We start from the raw sequence: 21,556 nt of genomic DNA on the forward strand, positions 1-21,556 counted from the left end.
TTTGAAAGTACAGTATGGATATTTGATTCATGTCATTTAACAATTAATATAAATATGTAAATTAATGTTTTAAAATGTGTAGCTAGATTTTTAAAATATTTCTAGCATTAAAAAAAAACTGAAGACCACTGACGTGAACATGTCAATCATCCTATTAATGTTTTTAAAATAAATATTTACATGAGTGTGTGCGTGAGTGTTATTTTATTAAAATCGAACGCTAATTCTAAGTGTTCGAGCTGCTGTCAACAAATAAGCCTCTCCCTCTTAGCGCTGATTGGCTGTAGGTTTACACGTCACTTCCGGCCCAGCCTCTGATTGTCACCGGTCTGCGAACAATAAGCAACCTGAGAAAGGAGCAAGGTGAGCTTCGCTTGCCCTAATTTCACCGTTTTTTTTTGGTTTTTTTTGCTTCCTCTTTAAGTTTTTGTGTGTATTGTCATATTTGTTTGGGTGAATTTTTACTCGAGAGAGCATGTGGCTGGAGAAGGAAGTGGGGCTTCCTGGCTGCCCGGTTTGATGTGGGGGGCGTAGTATTGTATTGTTCTGTCATTGAGACAAATGGAAGCTAGTTTTATTGATCCTCAAACGGACGCGCGATGTCTTGGCCAAAATGGGCTTTTCTCATACATGTCCCTTGTACTATTGTACAAAAATCAGATTTCTGCTGCTTTTTAATCTTTCGATTCTGTATATGTACATGAACAAGTTACATTTCACTATGTTTGGGTCTCTGGGAGCAACCAAATGTCTCTTATTCGTCTTTTTTGACTTGATATTACTTGAGTTGCATTATCTTTTTGGGTTGGGGGGGGTAAAATTTGCATGTAGTATGAAGTATTTTTCATCAAAATCTTCCGACTTTCGCGTAATATTTAAGCATGTGTTCATGTAATGTTAGAAATACTTTTCTGAGCCGTTTCTGTCTTTGTACTCACGACCTTACGATTTTTTTTCAAGGCAGATAATGACTTTTTTCTCGTATTAATATGGGTTCCCTCCCCCCACCTTTTCTTTTTCTAGTAATACTTTATTCTCGTGGCATTTCGACTTTTATCTTGCAACACAAAAAATTATTCATGACACTACAATTTTTTCTCACGAGTTTACAAATTTTTCCCACATTAGTATATTTTATTTCCTCCATGAGACTTTTTTCCTTCCCTTTTCTTTTTCTCTTAATATTTAAGATTGATTCTCATGATCTTATCACTTTTATTTTGCAATATTAATAATTTATTCTTGTGGCATTACAACATTACAAATGTAGGACTTTTTCCTTCCAAAATGCAACTTTTTGTCATGTAATATGGCGGCTATAGTCTCGTAATATTATGATCGTATTTTCATCTGTACTGTTTTATGTAACATGACAGCTTTTTTTCTTAGAATGTTTTCTTTTTTTCTCACAGATCTAGGACTTTTTCTAGATTACAACTTTTTCTTTTATTTTGGCGATTCTTATTCTTGCAAATTACGATTTTTCTTTTCATAGCTGCGACTTTTTCTAGCATTATCACAACTTCATTTCTTGTAACAAAAACTACATTGTTCTCGTAATGTTCCAATCTTTTCTTTCTTTTCTATGATTCTTTTTTTTTCCTCATATTATCTCTATTCTTCTAATAGTTTGACTTTATAAGTTTGTGGGTTTTTTCCCACAGCCACATGAAGTTAGTCATTTCAGGCATGTGTGCTGTGAGGACAAGGCCTAATTGTCTCCGAATGAAATTTGCCCAGCCAAGATGGCTCAACAAGTTTTCTTTCTCCTTTGTTTTAAATAAAATGCCATTTTTATTGTTGTATAATGTTTATTCTTGTCAAATGATGTTTCTTTTTCTCCCGATTGTAACTGCTTCATTGCAACTCTCGTAAAATTACGATTTTTTTTTACTTTTTTCTCTGAGTATTACCACTTTTTTTTCTTGTAGTATGATGGCATTTTTTTAATCAAGATTTGTGTCTTATTATGATGGCTGTTTGCATAAAATTTTATTCTCGTACCTTTGCACTTTATTTTGCAAGATTACGACTTTTTTAATGAATTGGCAAGGCTTTAATTCCAATGACATTTAAGGGGTACACGTGGTCGTTAGGTTAAAAACAACAACAAACAAAAAACACCAAACAAATTTGTTAACTCCGAGGGTCCGTGAAGGCGTCGTGTCGGGGGCGGTGAGGAAAGACCACGGTGGGGGAAAGTGAGGAGGAGGAGGAGGAAAAATCGGGGAAAAAACGCCTGCAACCACGGCGAAAAGTAACAGCGTGGACTTCTAACCGTGTATGGACCGTCGTTTGGCGGATTACATGATGAGGAGCGAGCCTGTGATTTTTACATCCAGTGGGGGTGAGTTTCTGACTGAGTTCGTGAGTGGGCTCAACTTTGATTTTTTTTTTTTCGTTTTTGGGACGTGACGGCGACATTTTTCGGGGGTGAGTTTCTGACTGAGTTCGTAAGTGGGCTCAACTTTGATTTTTTTCGTTTTTGGGACGTGACGGCGACATTTTTCCGTCTTGATGTACACAACGACTTCAATCTGCATTTTTTTATACTCACCACTTTTGCTTTGTGTTTCGAGTTATCTGTCGCCTAAATGGGTCGGTTGTTGCTAGATGGATGTACTAGTACAGTCCTAACTAATTACGAACAGTCTTTGTGTTCAGAAGAGTATGATTTATATAGGTCATAAGAACCTCCCCACCACGTAATGCACTCATCCACCTCCATTCACTTACCTTTTTTTTTTAACATCTACTTTCACACCTCCAGGCTACTTCCAGTCTAATTGGGGGGGGGGGGGGGCGCCAAGGGGACGTTATGTCACTATTCACACTGCTAACAATTTTGTCGGTCTTTTTCACCCATCGCGAACAATGCAAACTCGATTCCACGATCACATTGTTCTACAAGCTTTTCAAACAGTTTTTCCACAATCAAACCTTCCTAAGAAAAGAGTCTTTTTAGGAGTAAGTACGTATACGCTTTCTAATAAAGACTACTTTTTTTGTAGCCGTTTCAACCAGTAGGAAACACAAAACTCAATTCCAGAGTCACACTGTCTCACAAGAGAAACAAAGAAGTCAAATCACAAAACATTTTCTGTGGGAATGAAATGTCTTTATGAAGATATTTTCTCATAAACTCGACTTTTTTGGAGCCATGTCACATGTAAGATACAATTGAAATTCGATTATTACTCACAATGAAGTAAAAAGGATTTTTAATGTAATTTTCCAAGGATAAAGTACAGACTTATTTGAATACGTTTTTTTTCTCATCAGTATAGCTTTTTTTCAGCCAGAGGAAACAGCTCAAACTGAGTTAATGTGCTTCAGTCTGAATGTCACTAGTGTTACAACCCCCGCCCCCAAAAGTTAGCATGAAGTTGTGATTTTTACAAAAATAAAGTACAACTTAACAGAACTATCAAATTTTCATCCATTGAAAGCAATCTGTTTTTCAAATCAAACTGTGTTGACAGTGTGATTTCTGCTAATGGTACAACTTTATTCTCACGTTAGAAATTCGTCACTTAACTTTACAAATGTATCACCACAGTATGATAGCTTTATTCATGTAAGTTTACAAGTTTTCCCTTTGAATTGTGCTTTAATATTCCTGTAAAATTACACTTGTTCCCTCTCCCTATTTGTTTTTTTTTTATGTCAGTTATTTGGTATGAGTATTCACTCTTCGAGTACTCTCCGATACCAAGTACCGATACCACTTGTACTTTTGATATGCAACATTTCATTTAACACGATGACAATAAATTATGAACAAAGACCTTTCTTTGTCAAGCAGATGATAGTACACCACAGGTGTCAAACTCAAGGCCCAGGGGCCAGATCTGGCACGCCACATCATTTTATGTGGCCTGCGGAAGCAAATCATGAGTGTCAACTTTCATGATTTTTGCTTAAATCTGTATCAAAATGAAAAATTGTAGTGTGTAATAAATAACGTTGAGATTTCGCAATAATTTGGTCATCCTGCTTACATTCACTTGAACAATAATTGAGCAAACTAATAAAGTTGACTGATTTGAAAACTAGTGATCCATCAATTTGTTGTGTACAAATAATAATATGATGAGATGATTGAACTTTGGTTTTGGATTAAATGTGGTTTCATTGTCATAATGGCCCTCCCTGGGAAGACGTAACTCCAAAGTGGCCCGTGACAAAAATTAGTTTGCCACCCATATGATATGCCAATGTGTCAAACTGCCACAGTATAGCGCCAACTACTCTTGAAGAGGACTTCCTCAATGTCCGATTTTATTTGCCTTAAGTATCAATGGCTGATATCGGCAGCCTCCTCGAGTAATGATACCTTCAAATTACGAATATCGATAAAGATTAGTAGGATTAGAATTTTTTTTTTTTTAAAGCCACTGTAAAATCAAGTGCAGACAACTGAAAAATCTACTCATCTGCATGAAGAATTTCTAATTCCCACCACTGCGTACATGAATGTTGCTCACTGTGTAACACTCATATCATTCATCCCAGGCTGTTCGCAGTTTGCAGGCCTGTGGTTAGCAACCAAGCACTCTCTAATTATCGTTGGGAAAGAAATACCAGAGGGCGCATCTTCACTCTCTCCAAAACTGACTTAGCCCTGATCCCTGCAGCTCCACGCAGAGGTTTCGCAGATGTATACTTTTGGGTTGGAAAACATCTGCTTGTAGGTTAAACCACCTGTTTGATAGCAATCAACTTGGCCCTGTGATGTTTCGAGCGGCCTTTCAACGGAATGACGTGAGCACCGCAACACTGTAATTACAGATCCGAGACTGCTCGTCTTTCGCCAGAAACTAATGCTGCCGCGTCGACCGTCCCTGTGATTTGTCCGTAACGTTCTCCCGTTGGGCGTATTGCCGAGTAAGGTTCAAGGAGAAAAATGCTTTCATAACTATGAGAAAGAAAAGTCGTACAAGAATGGCATTGTAATACTTAAGAGTAGGGGAAAAAAAGTTAGACAAGAGAAGCCATAGCTTAGACTAAAAAGAAGTATCACTTAAAAAGCTAAAATGTCTTCAGTACATGTTCTTTGACAATTAATGCATTTGGGACAAACTGAAAGAACAAAATGACACAATTGTGGGGGCAGGGGAGATGGACATTGTAAAGTTCAGAGAATACGGCTAACAACAAAACTTTTTTTTTTTTTCCCCAGACTGCTTCCATTACTGGTATTCATTCCTTGAGGACCTCTCGTGCTTTTGATACATAAAATTTCATTTTACAAAATGAGAAAAAAAATTGTGAATTGTGAGACCTTTCTTTCTGACGCAGTTGATGATTCGCAGATGTATCAAACTGCTGCAGTATAGCGCCAACTACTGTTGAGGAGGACTTATTCAATGTCAGATTTTTTTTTTTGCCTTAAATATCGGTGGCTGGTACCGGTGCCCTTCACCACTACCCTATACCTTAAAATAAAGCCAGTATCGCTCATCCATAGTTTTTGGAGTCGTAAGTAGAAGAAAAAAAAAATATTGGAAAATAATGTGATATTGTGATGAAAAGTCAGAATTTTACAATGAAAGTGTATTAGAGCCACACCAAAACGAATTTAAAAAAATCTGTGATAAATAGTCTACGTACTGTTAGGTCTTTACTGAAAAGAACATATGTGAAATTACTTGCAGAAAAGTTGCCAGATCATTAAAATCTGAGAAAAAAGTGGTGATATTCGGACTGGCGTGGGGGGGGGGGGCATTATGACTGAGAAACCATATCAATGTTTCATCAGCTCCTCATAGTACACAACAAATTGATGGATACCGAGTATTGTTCAAGTTACTACAATAACATAACAAGAAAAAGCTTGCAGTATGTCAACATTATTATTTATTACATGTCAGAGATTTGGCTCCGACAAGTTGAACAAAGTGACTCGACTCAGGAAGAGACTGTCTTTTCTCAGGAGGCGCAGTTTTCTCTGAAGCCACTCTGTGTTTTATTTATTACATATGGCAATTTTAAATATTGATACACATTTTAACACCCATCAGAAAAGTTGACAGGCTTGATTTGTTTTTGCGGGCCAAATCGAATGTTGTGGCAGGCCAGATCTGACAGTCGGGCCTTCAGTTTGAGACCTTTGCATATAGAGAATAAACGTCGACATTTTCTTTATCAAAATCCAAATGTATTTAGTTTTTTTTTTTTTTTTTTAATATAAAGTGTAACTGATCACATTGTATCTCTGGTTGTGCAGCAATGGAGGAGCTGGTGTACGAGCTCCGGCTGTTCCTTGACCTACTGGACCGGGAATATCTAAGTGCCGGAATCCGTGAGAAGAAAACACACCTCTCCAACATCCTCAATAGAGTCCTGTCGGAAAAAGGTAACACTCCGCTTTGCAACAAACGCTCGAGAGAGTAGGACCCCCAAAATGAGATGTTTGGTAGTTTTGCTTCTGTTTGTGTGCCTCAATAAGTGCTGCTGTTTTGATTAGCAACAGAGTTCAAATGGGTTGACTATTTACTGTCCTTTACTCCTTGTTGTTTTTATTTTTCATTGACCGAGCGGAGATGCCTTGTTTGTTCAAGTGTTCTATTCGTTCAAGTGGATGATGGGAACTGTTAGTTGTTTTATTTGAAATAAGTTTGTGGGACAATTGTTCACCTTTCCACAGATCCATTATGTAAAGCAGAGATCCACAGCGGACTACCCACGCCGCCTCAGATGCCGCTGCCTGAAATCCCTCACCCCTGGCTGGTAAGACTGGACCCCAAATTTTTGTCTTTGTGACACAATTGCAAGGAAAACATTTGAGCTCTCGATGAAGTCATAAAACATTGCAAGGGGAAAAAAGCACTTTTACCATAGGAAAAAAAGATAGTTGAGACTGCAATTTTGGAAGTAAAATTTTTTAAATGTTTTTATTTTACAAAAGTCATAAGTATTACGAGAAGAAATCATAAAACGCCAAAGATAAGACATTGCTATATGACAGGGAGAGAGTTGCAATTTGAATAAATGTATGAATTTTATTAGCATTAAAAAACGGTTTTAATATGACAAGAATAAACATGTATAATGAGAAAAACGTAAATACAATGAGACATTGATACAATAGTAGATAACACTTGCAGTTTTACAGTTACCTGACAGTTGGGATTTTACAAGAGTGAAGTTATAACATTAGGAGTAAAAAGCTTTGATTTAAATACAATAAAATTGCAAATATTGCAAAAAGAAATTATTTTCAATTCAGGAAAAAAAGAAATAATGTTAAAAAAAAGTCAGAAAATCACCTGACAGAGACAGAAGTAAAGTTGTGTTTTGGATGAGAAAAATAGATGTAATTTTACAAAAAAGTAAAGTGTAAACTATTACCTCAATTGCTGTTTTATGAGGAAAAAAACTTGAGTAGGCAGTTCTACGTTGTCATGATTGGCAGTAAGAAATTGCACTACTACAAGAAAAATGTCGTCACATCCCCGATCGAGGCGTGGGAAAATAAATGCGGGCCAAAGTTAGAATAAAGTTGTCGCTTTCTCGGTGTGTGGATAACATGTCGTTATCTGCGAGTGAGACAAGTGAACTGTTTAAGAGCGGGTCAGCACGGGGGAGAAAGAGACAGCCTCGACCACAGTCTGTCTGTGACCCGCGCCAGCACGGCCAAACCAGCGCGCTTCGGCAAAGACTTCCAGCCTGCGGCTTTTCCGAGCTCCCGTCAACACGCTTTCCAGGCTGCACTGGCCATTTGGACGAATTGCAGCCTCTCCGGAGGAAGTCAGCTCTTGTTAAATGCTGCATTTACCAGGCAATTATTGCCATGCTGGCCAGTTTACAATTACAGTTCAGACGATCGTAGCCAGGGATCATTTGTGGGCCGACCAAGGATCACAGGTGACAGCTTGGTCGCAAGTCAATCACACCGCACGGAGATTTTTCACCTCTTTGAGAACGTCCATCTGTCCAGGAAAATGTTTGGCGGTCCTTCACCCCTCCTTACAGTTACGTCACGCGCTACGTTTTGCGCGGCCCTCCTTTCGAGGGCGCGCAAATGATTTCCATATGTGTTGATGTTGGCGAGTGTTGCTGCCCCCCCACCCCTCTCTTCTCGCTAGCCCCCTCGGGGTGGGATCCTCCCTCTGCTTGGCAAGTCAACACACAGGGCATTGCGTCACGTGAACACTAAAATTCCAAAGCATACATCATTTTTTGTTTTTGCCGGCTTTTGTTTTGCTCGGCGTATGTAGGTCACCAACATGTCGACACTTCTACTTCCCTGGCTCCGGCACAGTTAGGAGAGGTGGACTTGAGCACAATTTTCATTATTTGTAAGCACCTTATGCTATTTAAATAGGCTGGACTCTTATGGAAAAAATAAGCATCCTGATTATTTTGTTTGAGATTGAAATCACGATTATTAAAAAAGGATTACTCATTCATTTCAAAACTTGGTATTTATTCAACTACCAAAGCTCAATTACCGTATTTTCCGCACTAAAAGGCGCACCTAAAAGCCTTCCATTTTCTTAAAAGCTCACAGCGCGCCTTAAAATCCGATGCGCCTTGTGTATGGTCATGACAGTAATATTTCGACCCCAAAATGGCTCTTTGCTCGAGACATGCTGACAACGCAGAGTTCAAACTTGAAGCGATCGGTTACGCAGTTGAACACGGAAATAGAGCAGCGGCAAGAGAGTTCAACGTTAACTAGTCAATGTTATAACTTGCTGTTGGTTGAGTGAACTGTGTCGCTGCTTTATTAAATAGGTTTTACTGACATCTGATAGTTCTGTTGGTGTTTCCTTGAGTGTAGCTCCATCTAGTGGATGCATTGTAGATTGCGTCTTATAATGCGGTGCGCCCAATGTATGGAAAAAAATTACAAAATAGGCCATTCATTGAGGGTGCGCCATTTAGTGTGGAAAATACGGTACTCAAAACTACCATCGTAGCCTCACGCCCTTTCATCACTGCATGTTGAACACTTTCTTCTTGGACTCCCTAATTCTTTTTGTCAAGTACAAAATGACCCTGTAAATGTCATGTGAAATTCAAACTCCTTGCATTTTCATTCTCCTAACCGGAGTACCCGGAGAAAACCCACGCAGCCACTGGAAGAACATGCAAACTCCACACCGTAAGGCCGAGGCCGGATTCAAAACCACATGCTCTGCACTGTGATGTGGACGTGCTAACCAGTCCACCAGTCTTTTTGTTGTGTGTTTTGTCTTGCTGTACACTTCATCTGGGGTGTCTTGAAACAGTGTAAAGGACACATCGGGACAGCAGAATCCCATAAGCAAGCTACATGGTGCGTTCAGGGTACTTACACGTCATGAACTTGTAAATGCACCGCGCCGTTCTGCACATGGTTTTTCTTTGATTCGAACATTTTAAAGATGGAGAAAAGCCAAAATCGAGGTCACCATTTTAATTTCCATTCGTCATCCAGCCCTGCTATTTAATATTATCCGGCCCTCCAGTTGAATGAACGCCTTACCACTAAAAGACATGAACTTCATCATCTTAACCGTGCCGGCATTTTCTGTTCATTTTTCAACTTTGACTTTCTGTTTTACAACTCTTAACTCAATTCCATTCATTGTTGCAAGACGTAATTATACATCTCTCAAACCCAAAGTTGTCCTTGGCCTTTTCCTTGTTTTCATCTGTCGTGCGGTACCATGTAATTATTGTCTTTTCCCCCCTCGCAAACATTCCTTCAACTAAACTGCATCCCATCTCCCTCTCTTTTTTTTTTTTTTAATTGACTTGCATTATATCATTCAGCGCAGATTTCATATCAGGTTCTCAACAGATGTCATTCCAATGTTCTTTGTCCATTTTATGTCAAGTTGGGAATGTTGGTCCTTATTTTTCCCATGTTCTGTCCTCCTCATAGGCTCCAAATGATGGGCCTCCTCCTCTACCCAGCTCCTCTCTACCAGAAGGTTACTATGAGGAAGCAGTGCCTTTAAGCCCCGGCAAAGCTCCGGAATACATTACATCGAGTGAGTGCTGTGCACTTTCACATCAAACCCGTCGATCCACTTTTTTATTTTTTTATTTCGATCTGACGACTTCCGCTCGCAGACTACGATTCGGACGCTATGAGCAGCTCGTACGAGTCATACGACGAGGAAGAAGAGGACGACAAAGGTCGGAAGACACGCCACCAGTGGCCCTCCGAAGAGGCCTCCATGGATTTGGTGAAGGATGCCCGGATCTGTGCTTTCCTGCTACGTAAGAAACGCTTTGGCCAGTGGTCCAAGCTTCTCTGCGTCATTAAAGATAACAAACTTCTGGTGAGGACTGCTCCTTTAAAATCATTGCTTCATTATAAAATTAAAGTAAAACCACTGCGGCAAGGTGACAAAATTGATAAACTGATTATGTTATGTGGAAACAGGCACAGATTTAATGTCCTTTAAAGTAAAACTTTCTTTTTCCGCAAGTGCAACATCAGTGCTGTGTTGTTTTTGCCCCACAGTGTTACAAATCATCCAAAGACCACACACCCCAAATGGAGCTGACCCTGTCAGGTTGCAGCATCACCCACATCCCCAAAGACGGCAAGAAGAAACGGCATGAACTAAAGATTGTCCATCAGGGGGCGGATGCCCTGGTGCTTGCCGTGCAAAGCAAGGAGCAGGCCGAGGAGTGGCTTAAGGTAACAATGTGCAACTATGAGAAGGAACAATTATATCAATTTTTTTTTCCAGGATTAAAAAAAAAAAAAAAGTCATAATCTTTGGGGGAAAAAGTTTAATTTTACAACAACAACAAAAATTGAAGTCAGAGTTTAAGGGGCATGAAGAAACATTTTAAAAAGTGAATTATTTAATCATCATCATATGACGCCGTAAGGACATTTTTCTGAGTTGTGACTCTTTATTCATTGCGGGATATCAGATTCTTGGATTTGAGGAATTTTATTGTGATACCAACGCACATTTTCACCTGATGTGGCACAAAAAAATGATACCTGAGGTGCCTAGTAAAATCGCATTCCTCCAGAAAAGTTAACCTGCATCTCTGATTTAGAAAAATAAGGAAAAAGAAGAGTTGTTCTCATATTGTTGTCCATTTTGTTATTCAAAATATGCCTTTCGTCTCTAGATGTAGGCTTATCTTCTCCCAAAAACTGCAGTTTTTTTCTGGAAAAAATTTTGACTCTATTTCTGTCACAATATCCCTTTTGATCTAAAAAGAAAAGACTAATGATGCATCACAGTCATATCAGAGCTTTTATTTGGACCACCGCTAAGATAGGAACAAGTCATTGATGTGTGTTGCTTTGTTTTTTTCTGCCCCATCAGTTTACATATGCAGGTGTGCTCCTTAAAAAAAAATTCAGCATAGTAATTGATCGCAAAATATTTTTTGTGGAGCCCACATGTGACCAACTTTACGAGTCTCGACTTCAGAGGTTCCAGTGGACATGTGTCTGCCGCACTCGCTGTCTGCCAAAGCCATGGAGCCACAGCCTGTCATTTCCCCCTGCAAACATAATTGCCGTATGCTCTCTCGAAGCCAAGAGCAGCGAGCTGAGCGGGCTCTGGCCCGCGCCACAGGAAGATGAGGGTGGACGTGCATCGACCAGCCTCAGTGGCAGATCCAGGTCCGCAGTGCACGAGGGTCACTGTAATGAACGCTGGCGCCCCATGCAGCACTGCAAATCTCATTAACCCTTACTTGGCACGATTGCACCAAGATTCCTGAGCCATTGTGAAACTCGGGGCCACTTAATGTGTGTAGCAGTGGTTTCACTTAGCAGCGTAAAATTTGGTAGGCATGCAACACAAAGACACCGAGAAAAAAAAGTCTCAAGAAGCCATGCCTGAAAAGACGCGGCAAGTCTGCCATTTTGTCTTCTAGCAGCCATTTTAGGATCGTTTTGGTCATTCAGCGGGGTCACAAATTCGGAGGTCATTTCCACCTTGAAAAGCACCGGCTCCAACCTGCAAAAACCCACCATAAAACAATTTTAAAGAATGAGATTATTTTCCTTCCAGAAAGCGTCCTGGTAACTTGGAATAAACGTAACTTGGAATAAACGGAAACCGGAAGCTTGCACGCCTTTATATTTTTCAACGGAAATATGTCATAAGCTGGTGTGCATTAATTTGCATTTGCTTAACCCTGAATAAATAAAAAAAGAGTTTTTTTGTACGTTTCTAGCTTTTATATTTTTTTTCACGTGTTGGTTGAAAAAAAAATTGTGTTTTCATATTTTGAAAAAGTAGGGAACAGATTGTACGGATCTGTTTTCAAAAGTAGTAAGTTGAAGTAACAAGTCATTCGAAAAATAGATACTCAAGTACATATATCTGGAAAAATTCTAGATTGACTCGTGGTCATAAATGTGGAAAATCTCCTGTGAACTCTCCATTTTCCTTCAAAGGCTAGAATACATTTGCAAGCAGACCTTCGTGGACTCTGCTCTGTATACTTATGTAATCTTAATGAATGAGCATCTTAACTCTGTGGAAATATTTCAGGATTCCTAATCCAGCCATGTTTTATGGCCTAACTTTCCGCTTGCCAAGCGAGGCTCAGCACCATATAAACCCATCCGCAATCCGCAGAATGTGTTTCGATTTTCCACTTCTTTTAATGATGATGACAGTCTCTTGTGGCTAATGCTGTGTTACTGTATTACATGTTTCTAGGTCATGAGAGAGGTGTGCGGTAATGGGACATTTGAATTGGATCGCTCTGGATCCCCAGTCCACAAACCTGAACTGGAAAAGGTAAAACCATTAAAATAATAATTATATCAATAATAATTTTACAATCAGCAGATTACCATGTAGGAAGTCAAACTGGACTCAAGAATCGATTCTTTGGCGTCCCACTATGTTTCGACATATCCCGCATTCTTTTACAGGTTTTTAGTTTTTAATTAAAACAATTTTTGGTCCACCATTTTTAGAAATCCTCATGTGACAGGCCAAGTTCAGACGGTGAAGCAACGCACGAGAACGGACATGTCGACAAGGACCATGGTACGTAGTAGCAATATGGAGTTTTGGGGGGGGTGGTGTTGTTTTTGTAATGCAAGGGCTCAGTGTGAATTCATCTATGGCATCCTTCTATGGTGGCATTCCAGGAAAAGGAAAGAAAAATTCCAAGTCAGAGCAGGGCAAGACCGGGACTGTTGGGAAAGGCGCCGGGAAGAAGATCACTAAGATCATCGGGCTGGGCAAGAAGAAGCCATCCATGGATGAGCAGACTTCGTCAGCAGAGGAAGATGTACCCACATGCGGTAAGTTCTGCACTGCTTGCAGTGGTGAAAAATAACAAAGTATAAATACTTTGTTACTGAACTCACGTAGATGTTCCAGGTATCTATACTTTACTTCAGGATTTATATATTGGATGACTTTTAATTTTACTCCCCAAATTTGAAAACATGAATGACAATGACAACACTTTTTTTTTTTTTTTTTTTAACGTATTTGAGACATAAATGGAATGATGCATCACATTCCCAGAAATTCCTCATTTTTACAAAACAAACAGTGGTGGCCTCATACTAGTTTAATTTGAAAAAAGAAACGTGTCAAGTGTTTTAAAGAAAAAAGTAGGCCTACTCTGGAATATTGTGCTTTACAAAATCAGTACAAGATAATTAAAGTAGGCAAGGTAGGCAAGGGACACCCTGAACCGGTTGCCAGCCAATTGCAGGGCACACAGAGACTAACAACAATCCGCGCTCACACTCACACCTAGGGACAATTTTAAGTGTTCAATCAGCCTGCCACGCATGTTTTTGGAATGTGGGAGGAAACCGGAGTCCCCGGAGAAAACCCACGCAGGCCTGGGGAGAACATGCAAACTCCACAGAGGAAGGCCGGAGCCGGGATCGAACCCATGACCTCTCCACTGTGAGGTCGACTGGTCCACCCGAGCCATCCACCACTAGACCACCGAGCCGCCCCATTTAAACAAATGGCATGAATTTCCACAGCATTTCAATTTAGTGTAGCCTCTTCAGCATTCAAATTCCCAAACCGTTATTTCACAACAAATTGATGATTTTACTCATATTGTGCAAAACAGCCCATTGCAATAAGTTCCCAACTTCTGGTTTCCCTTTGAAAGGCTATCTGAATGTGCTGTCCAACAACCGCTGGCGGGAGCGCTGGTGCCGTCTCAAAGACAACCAGCTGCTGCTACACAAGGACCAGGATGACCTGAAGAGCCACATCGCTTCGCTGCCCCTCCGAGGTTGCGAAGTCAGCCCCGGCCTGGACCACAAGCACCCTTTTGCCTTCCGCTTGCTCCGCAATGGTCAGGAGGTGGCTGTACTGGAGGTACTTGAAGCTGTCATCTGCATCAAGGGATTTTTTTTTTCCAATAACATATGGACATAAATGTTTAGAAAAAAGAAAGAAAAGACTTTGTTTCATCAGTCTCATTTCTGTCCAGGCATCTTCCTCTGAAGCCATGGGTCGCTGGCTGGGGGTCTTACTGGCCGAGACGGGCTCCACCGCAGACCCGGCCACCTTGCATTATGACTACATTGACGTGGAGACCACCGCCAATGTGATCCAGCTGGCCAAACAATCCCTCTGGTGAGAGATGTGCAACGGGTGGCCCCATCAGAAATCAAACTAGCCAATTGCCTACAGTCAGAATTGTTGAAACTACTTATTAATATTTCTTCCAGTTTTACCAGTAAGCGTGCAGTCTCCCCTAACCCATACTTGGACAATCCAGTCGGCAGCTATGCCTGCCCCAGCGGGATGGCTCTGCACTACCATGACGTACCCATCAATGGAATGGTAAGGCTCACGTTTCACCCTTTCCCATAGGAAATAATGGAAATAATTCATTCCATTTGGGGTGATGGAAGAGAGAAGAGAAGTGGTCATTTCAACTCACAAAATAAAGTCTCCAAAAACCCGTCTGAATAGACCACTTGGTCTTCACTTCACAACATGAAATTTGGTAAGAATGTCAATCATGAGCAGACTCACAAAAAAGTCTCAAGAAAGCCATGCTTGAAAAGGCTCTGGAAGTTGGCCATTTTGGTCCAACACAGCCATTTTGACCATTCACTCAAATTTGAAAATTCAGCCTTGAATCCTGTTGCTCGAAGCAGCATGAAATTTGGTAGGCATGTCAGTCATGAGGTGACCCACAAAAACATTTCAAGCAGCTATGCTTATAAACACAAAGAAAGTCCACCATTTTGGTTGGAAGTGGTCGTGCGCCCAACCAGATTTGGTTAAAAAAAATCCATAAATAAAAAATGTGCCCGCCAAAGCTAGTTTCACTTAGCAACATGAAATTCGGTCGGCATGTCAATCTTGAGCAGTGCCACAAAAAAAAGCCCTCAGAAGCCATTTCCGAAAAGACAAAGGAAATCAGCCATTTTTTTAAGCTGACAAACTTGCTCTATAGGGTTTAGCCAGTGGCTATTTTGACTTTCAGATTTGAAGCTCGTAGACAGGACACATGGACAACACTTAATCCCTAAAAATGTGCCTTTTTGTCACTGTGTGGGGTCTGAGCTTGACAACTAAATTGGATGACTGGCACTGATGGGCATTCGGTGTGAGGCCCCCTGTCCAAAAATGCTCATAATCTACTAACATTTCTTCTTCTAACACCCTTCTATTCCCTTGCATCTTCTCTTTGCTTCCACTGTTGGCATTAATGTGCAGCACTCCAGTCCCAGCACAGGTGGAAAGGAAGCGCACGATGAAAACTCCTACGAAAACGTGCCCTCCGGCACGCTGACCGTCTCAACAGATCACTATAAGACGCCTGTTTCGAAAGTCTCTTCTAAATTCCTCACTGCTGATACTAAAACCAAAGCTGCTACTCAGGTGACTAACATTGCGTGACACTTTTGGCTATTAACATTCCAATTAAAAAAAATGCTCTTGCTAAAAAAAAATCTTAACAAGCTTTTCCTTTCACTTGAACCTCTTTTCAATCAGAAAATTTGCAAAAAAGAAGACAGGCCAGAAGATATCGGCCTGTGACTTTTACATGAGATAGCAGTAAAAGTGTACGCTTTCACGAGGCATCACTGGTCATGAAAGCCAGCTTTTTACAGGGGCTAACACAAATTCAGGAATTTGCATGTCTAACTTGTCCTGTATTCTTTGTGTTGCAAGTATTATGCGCATCACCACCAAGTTGCAGCTCCAATAATAGTGCCGAAAGCTGGAAAATTGCCTTCCCGATGTCATCCCTGCCGGGGAATTATTATTACCAATAATAATTCTGTGATATGTGACTGGAATTTATGATTATTTTAATAATCAAATGAATCTGTTGATTTTGTTGTCGATTAATCAAATTTATTTTTTAAAATGTGATTTACTTAAGGGTTTGTAAGATGGAAAATTTTCAAAAATGTTGACTTGTTTTCGAAAGTCAAAGCATATCTTTGCAAAAGGTTGCAAATGTCTTATTTTGAAGGGAAACCCCCCACAAAGATAATCTTCTGTCCGCTTTCATGGAGGACTGCAGAAATCTGAGAATATTTACTGTTGAGAGGCTGACATTCTGGGGATTTGGATAATTTAAAGTTTAAAAAGGTCTCCAAACGATGAATCAATAATCAAAACGTATTATTGATTAATTTGATAAACGATTAGTTGTCAGTTAATCATTGCACCTCTACTGTGTTCTGTTCCAACTAGTTGAAGGGAAAGAAGGGAACCACAAGCAATGGGTTTGCATTCAAACAGAAGGCAGATCCAAGAAGTCAGCAAAAGAAAAACGGAGTCGCTGGTATGAACGGGACAATGTCACTGAAACGCAATAACTCCAGTAAGTACCACGAAATGTATTATACTTGGTTCCACTCGAATAAACATTCCGTCTCAATCCGAGGTACGTGTAAGTTAACAATAACAAATATGCGTCTATGAAGACTGCGATTGGCTGGCAACCAGTTCAGGGTGTACCTTGCCTACTGCCCGAAGACAGCTGGGATGAGCTGCAGCACGCCCGGGACTCTTGTGATGATAAGCGGATTAGCAAATTGATTGATGGATGTCTATGAAGATGAAAGAGATGAAATGCTGTTTCTGTCAATGATTATTTGATTTGAAGGGAGGTGGAGAAACGGCAGTAAAAGAGGCCAAAATATATATGTCAAATAACCTATTTGACCTGACTGTGCCGTGTCAAATTTAATCTGGATCCAGACTGGCTACAATTGAAATTTACCGTGGCAAATTGTAAAATTGTAAAAAAATATTTACACAATTGCATCCCTTTTTAAATCTCCAAACAGAACCGAATTTACTACATCAATGTAGGGTTCAAATCTACCATGTCAAATGTAATCTGGATCTCATCCAAAGTGCGTCCCTGGCACCAGTTTCAATCTAATTTGTGTTCCAGATGCAGAGCAATGTAAATATGGGAAAAACCGCGTGGAGGCGGATGCCAAGCGGCTGCAGGCCAAAGACGACGAGCTGACCAAGAAGAAACTCGACATCAGGAACCATCTGACCGCTCTGAAGAAGGAACGCAAGGACCTGCGCAGCGCAATTGAGGCAGCCTCAGGTGAGACGGAGCATAGAGCCCTGCCTACGGGTCCAAAACGACTTCAGCGTTGCCTCACTATATGGCGGCTCATCTGTCCCCGTCCCGCTCTGTCGGCACGTTTATAGCCATCAGAAATATGAACTCCGTTTGTGTTCAAATTCCCGTTGCTTCAAGCATTATATCACCGCCTCATAGATGCAGTTCGTTTGCCCGTTGGTGGTGTTTCCATTAAGCATTAGCATTAAACTAGCGAATTTAAAGGTAAAATGATCTCGTTTTAAAAACACAATGTGCACTTCGAATAACGTTCAACTGATTCGTCCCAACAGGCAAGCGATCGCAGGCCTCCCTGTCGGAACGTCTGAAGAAGGTGGAGGACGAGTGCAGGCAGAAGGAGGAGGAGCGAGTGAATCTGGAACTGGAACTGACCGAGGTCAAAGGCAGCCTGAAGAAGGCCCTGAGCGGAGGGGTCACCCTGGGCCTCACCATCGAACCCAAAGCTGCTCCGGCAGCGGTCCAGGTCACTATGCCTACATAACAGCTTCAAATCGATATATTTGCTGTATTTTTGTTCTTTAGTTAGTTACACCTGTATTCACACAAAATTGTAACTTCATTTTGACTTTGTCTTTTTTCATTTCAATATTGAGATGTTTATTTTCTTGTAAAGTTACTGGTTATCCTTCTCCTAAAAGTATGACTTTTTCATGTAAAACTCCGTATAGTAAATGACAGTTTTATTTTTACAATATTGTCTTTTGCATCATAACATTGAGTTGTGTGTTCTTCTCAAATTAAAAACAAAATTCTTCCGGAATTACCGCTCTTTTCAGGTAAAAGTACATGTTGTGACTTTGGGATTTTTCTTGCACCATCGCAATATTTTTCTCTACATTTTTGTTCTCATCAAGAAATGTAGCTCGGTTGCTTTTTCTGACTATTGTAATGCAATGGCAACCATGCGCTGCAATAGATGAAATAGTATTATGTGTACATCCGTTTGCACGTGCAGTATTCTAGTTACCAAGTTCATCCAGTAACTGATGTTTCTCCCTGGCGATGTTGCACTGCAGTCACCAGCGTCATTACGACGGGTCCAGGAGTCTTCGCCCTTTTCCAGCTGCGACACCAGCGACACAGAGACCTGCTCCCTGCCCGTGAACAGCGCCTCCCTGCTCCGCCGGCAGCAGGGCCTCCCCAAGGCCACGCCAGTCCGAGGACACGTCCTGAGGAAGGCCAAGGTCAGCGGTAACACAAAGACAAAAGGAATCGCGACGATAATAAAGTAGTGCCTGTTCAATTGTTGCAAATCATATTTTGTAAACTAAAGAAATGTTTGTTTGTTTTCCAGGAATGGGAGCAGAAGAGTGGAACATAGAGCCCTTGAACTTGCTCTTAGGTTCTCATCTTTAGGAGACATTGCATATGTACGGTATTTATTTGAGATGGTCCTTACACACTTTTTTTTCAACCCCCCCCCCACACACACAGCCTCCAAAAAAAAAAAAAAAAAAACAAAACAAAGAAATTATGGTTTTCAGACACTTTTCTTCTGCATGTTTAATGTACATACTGTTTCTGTGCGTATTGTGTCACCTATTTGTGCTTTTTTTGCTCAAATGTTTCTCTCCACATTCCAAATCCAATATTTATTTGTAAATGTTTCCAGAAAAGAGGTTGTAGCTTCCTTCTATTTATGTTGATATATTTAAAGTATATATGTCGAAAAGGAATTTCTTTACACCGCAGGTTTCCCACACTTAGTTAGACCCTTGCAGCGGAGACATTTTGGGTCCAGACCCAAATTTTAGGAAAACTTCCTTAACATGTTCCTACTGGTGCTTTATTTGGAACACTTATCGCTCTTAATCGCTCCCAATTACAACCAGTCTGAAAAGAAAAAAAAAAGTTGCATAAATACTTGACCAATCACAGTTCCTTGTCCATTCCGTTTTTATTTTACTGACGCGATGATAATACTTTATTTTAATTTCACATCGCCATAGTTGGCATTTTATGAGGAAAAATAGTCTTGTTTTTACATTAACACAACGAAACGAATACTCATTTACAGAGAAAAAGAAAAAATTCGGAGATCAAGTTTTAATTTGGGGAAAATAGTACAAGATAAAAAATTGCAAATTGAAAAACAAGTTTACAATTTCCGAAAGGGAAAAAAAATCTCGATTCACAAAGTAAAACACAAACTTCAAAGATTGTTGCAATTTTACGAGAATTAAGTTTTCACTTTATGAGAATGGAGACCTAATTTTACAAATGGAAAAAAAATCTTTATTTACAAAGTAAAAGACAAAATTTGGAGATAAAGATGTCATTTTACCCGAAAAAGTCAAAATTTCAACATAGAGTTGAAATTTTACCAGAAACAAGTCTTCATTTAACTATAATTAAGGCTGGGTTTAAAACATGAATGAATTGAATCGAGTTTCATTTTCATAGCTCAATTTTGATTCATAAAATCTTAAACTGATCCTTTTAATGCATATTTTTCCCACATTTTCAAGTGACTTCTCCCCTGAGGCGAGATCTCGTCACCTCGCGAGAGTAGCGTATCACAACAACACACGGTGGAAAATCTGAAAATCAGTGCCAACAAGCTTGAAGGCAGATGTCGGGAAGTTTTTTTTTTTTTTTTTTTTTCCTTTTTGTTTTGTTTTAAGAATCATACATGTATAGACAGCAATCAACTGAAAACCCTGCGAGACAATCACAGGAATGTGAATGTCAAGAGTTTACAGTGTGTTTCCACCACTTTATTGACACCGCCTGCCCTCTGGTTGAAATTGATTTAAATTATTGATTGTTTTGATCAGTTCATTTTCAATAAAACATACATCATTAATGTACCTGCATTGGGTTTAATTCTTATTCATACTAATGCAGCAGGTTAGAAGTTTATACAATTTGCAGCATTGCTTATTCTGAGAAATTCTTCCATATTAAAGTTTGATTGGGTACCGCGTGAAATCCTTAAGTGAATCAAAAGGCAAAGAGAATCGTAAATCGAATAGGGCCCTTGTGAATCGAATTGAATGGAAATCTGAATCGATACCCACAATGAACAAAAATCCAATGTTAAAAAAAAAAAATAGGAAATTGATTACAAATAAAAGTTTGGAGATAAAGTTGTCATTTGGGAGAATCTCACCTGAAATAACGCAATATTACAAGGAAAAAAATCGCATTTATCTTTTCAATGTGGCCCTAATGGTCCTTGGTTGTCTTGTAAAAAAAAGATAATATTTAGTCAGTTTGAAAAGTTTAATGCTGTTAGCATGATGTGGCTTTTTTCCGCCAGTAAATGTGAACCTCCCATATGTAGCATAGCTTAGCTGATCAGATAGGTTTGGGGAGAAGTAAGTTTGTCCTATTTGTTTATTTGTGTGTTTGTTTTTTTTGCACCTTATAAATGTTGTACTTTATTTCATCTTGGACAGTCGTCACCTTGATGACGGTAACATGCTTTGTACATAGTTTGAGAGACCTGTGTTTACTGAATTATATCAATAAATATCTTCTTAAATTGCCTCATTGCTGTTGTGAATTCATGTACAAAAACACAACACCTTTATCAATCAATCAATCAAACTTTGTTTATGGAGCAGTTTTCATCCATATAAATGCAACTTAAAGTGCTGTGCAATTAAAACTTCAAAATTACAACAAAAAGAGGACCCCCCCAACATACACAGACATATATCCCCCACAAGCATGCCTATGCTTGCACACACATTTAGCTATATATTATATTACAAATCACTATATTATATGCTATACTGTACATTTTACTCGATACAGTAGAGTACTTCAATAGAAGGGATAAGCAAAGTAATATTAAAATCTGCTTATTCAAACAGTAAAACTAAAAATCAAGTCTCATGCTGAGTCAAAAGCCAAAGAATAAAAATGAGTTTTAAGACGAGATTTAAAGATGAGTAGCGAGGGGCATTGCTGAACGTTCAATTGGAGGTCAATCTAAAGAGAGGTACCAACAACGGAAAAGGCTCGATCCCTTCTGAGCCTCCGCTTTGTTCTTGGT

At 39.7% G+C, this 21,556-nt stretch overlaps 1 protein-coding gene across 5 annotated transcripts; it reads left to right on the forward strand.

Annotated features, from left to right (window-relative positions):
- Positions 1-305: 305 nt before the first annotated feature.
- afap1 (actin filament associated protein 1) lies at positions 306-20,752 on the forward strand. Of its 5 annotated transcripts, none has more exons than XM_019877458.1 (18): positions 306-363; positions 6,230-6,358; positions 6,650-6,732; positions 9,878-9,986; positions 10,069-10,280; positions 10,466-10,645; positions 12,648-12,728; positions 12,911-12,983; positions 13,088-13,243; positions 14,083-14,294; positions 14,410-14,555; positions 14,651-14,765; positions 15,651-15,815; positions 16,641-16,770; positions 17,350-17,514; positions 17,826-18,016; positions 18,570-18,737; positions 18,848-20,752. In XM_019877458.1, the coding sequence occupies exons 2-18, from the start codon at positions 6,232-6,234 to the stop codon at positions 18,872-18,874; spliced, it is 2,340 nt and encodes a 779-aa protein (XP_019733017.1). In that variant the 5' UTR covers positions 306-363; positions 6,230-6,231; the 3' UTR covers positions 18,875-20,752. The 5 variants fall into 5 exon arrangements, with proteins under 5 accessions (XP_019733017.1, XP_019733018.1, XP_019733020.1 ...); XM_019877459.1 differs by having other exon boundaries at positions 326-355; positions 6,224-6,358; XM_019877456.1 differs by lacking the exon at positions 306-363 and adding an exon at positions 2,172-2,347.
- The last annotated feature ends 804 nt before the right edge of the window (positions 20,753-21,556 follow it).

Source organism: Hippocampus comes, unplaced genomic scaffold (assembly GCF_001891065.2).
Source record: "Hippocampus comes isolate QL1 unplaced genomic scaffold, H_comes_QL1_v1.1 scaffold143, whole genome shotgun sequence".
NCBI classification, from domain to species: Eukaryota; Metazoa; Chordata; class Actinopteri; order Syngnathiformes; family Syngnathidae; genus Hippocampus; species Hippocampus comes.

What these genes read in the sequence shown, in the direction of transcription:
- afap1 (XM_019877456.1), top strand. Translation starts at nt 2,284, where the DNA reads ATGGACCGTCGTTTGGCGGATTACATGATGAGGAGCGAGCCTGTGATT. An exon ending in ACTGAAACGCAATAACTCCA is followed by an intron (nt 16,771 to 17,349) that starts GTAAGTACCACG and finishes TTTGTGTTCCAG; the next exon opens with ATGCAGAGCAATGTAAATAT. An exon ending in ACGTCCTGAGGAAGGCCAAG is followed by an intron (nt 18,738 to 18,847) that starts GTCAGCGGTAAC and finishes TTTGTTTTCCAG; the next exon opens with GAATGGGAGCAGAAGAGTGG.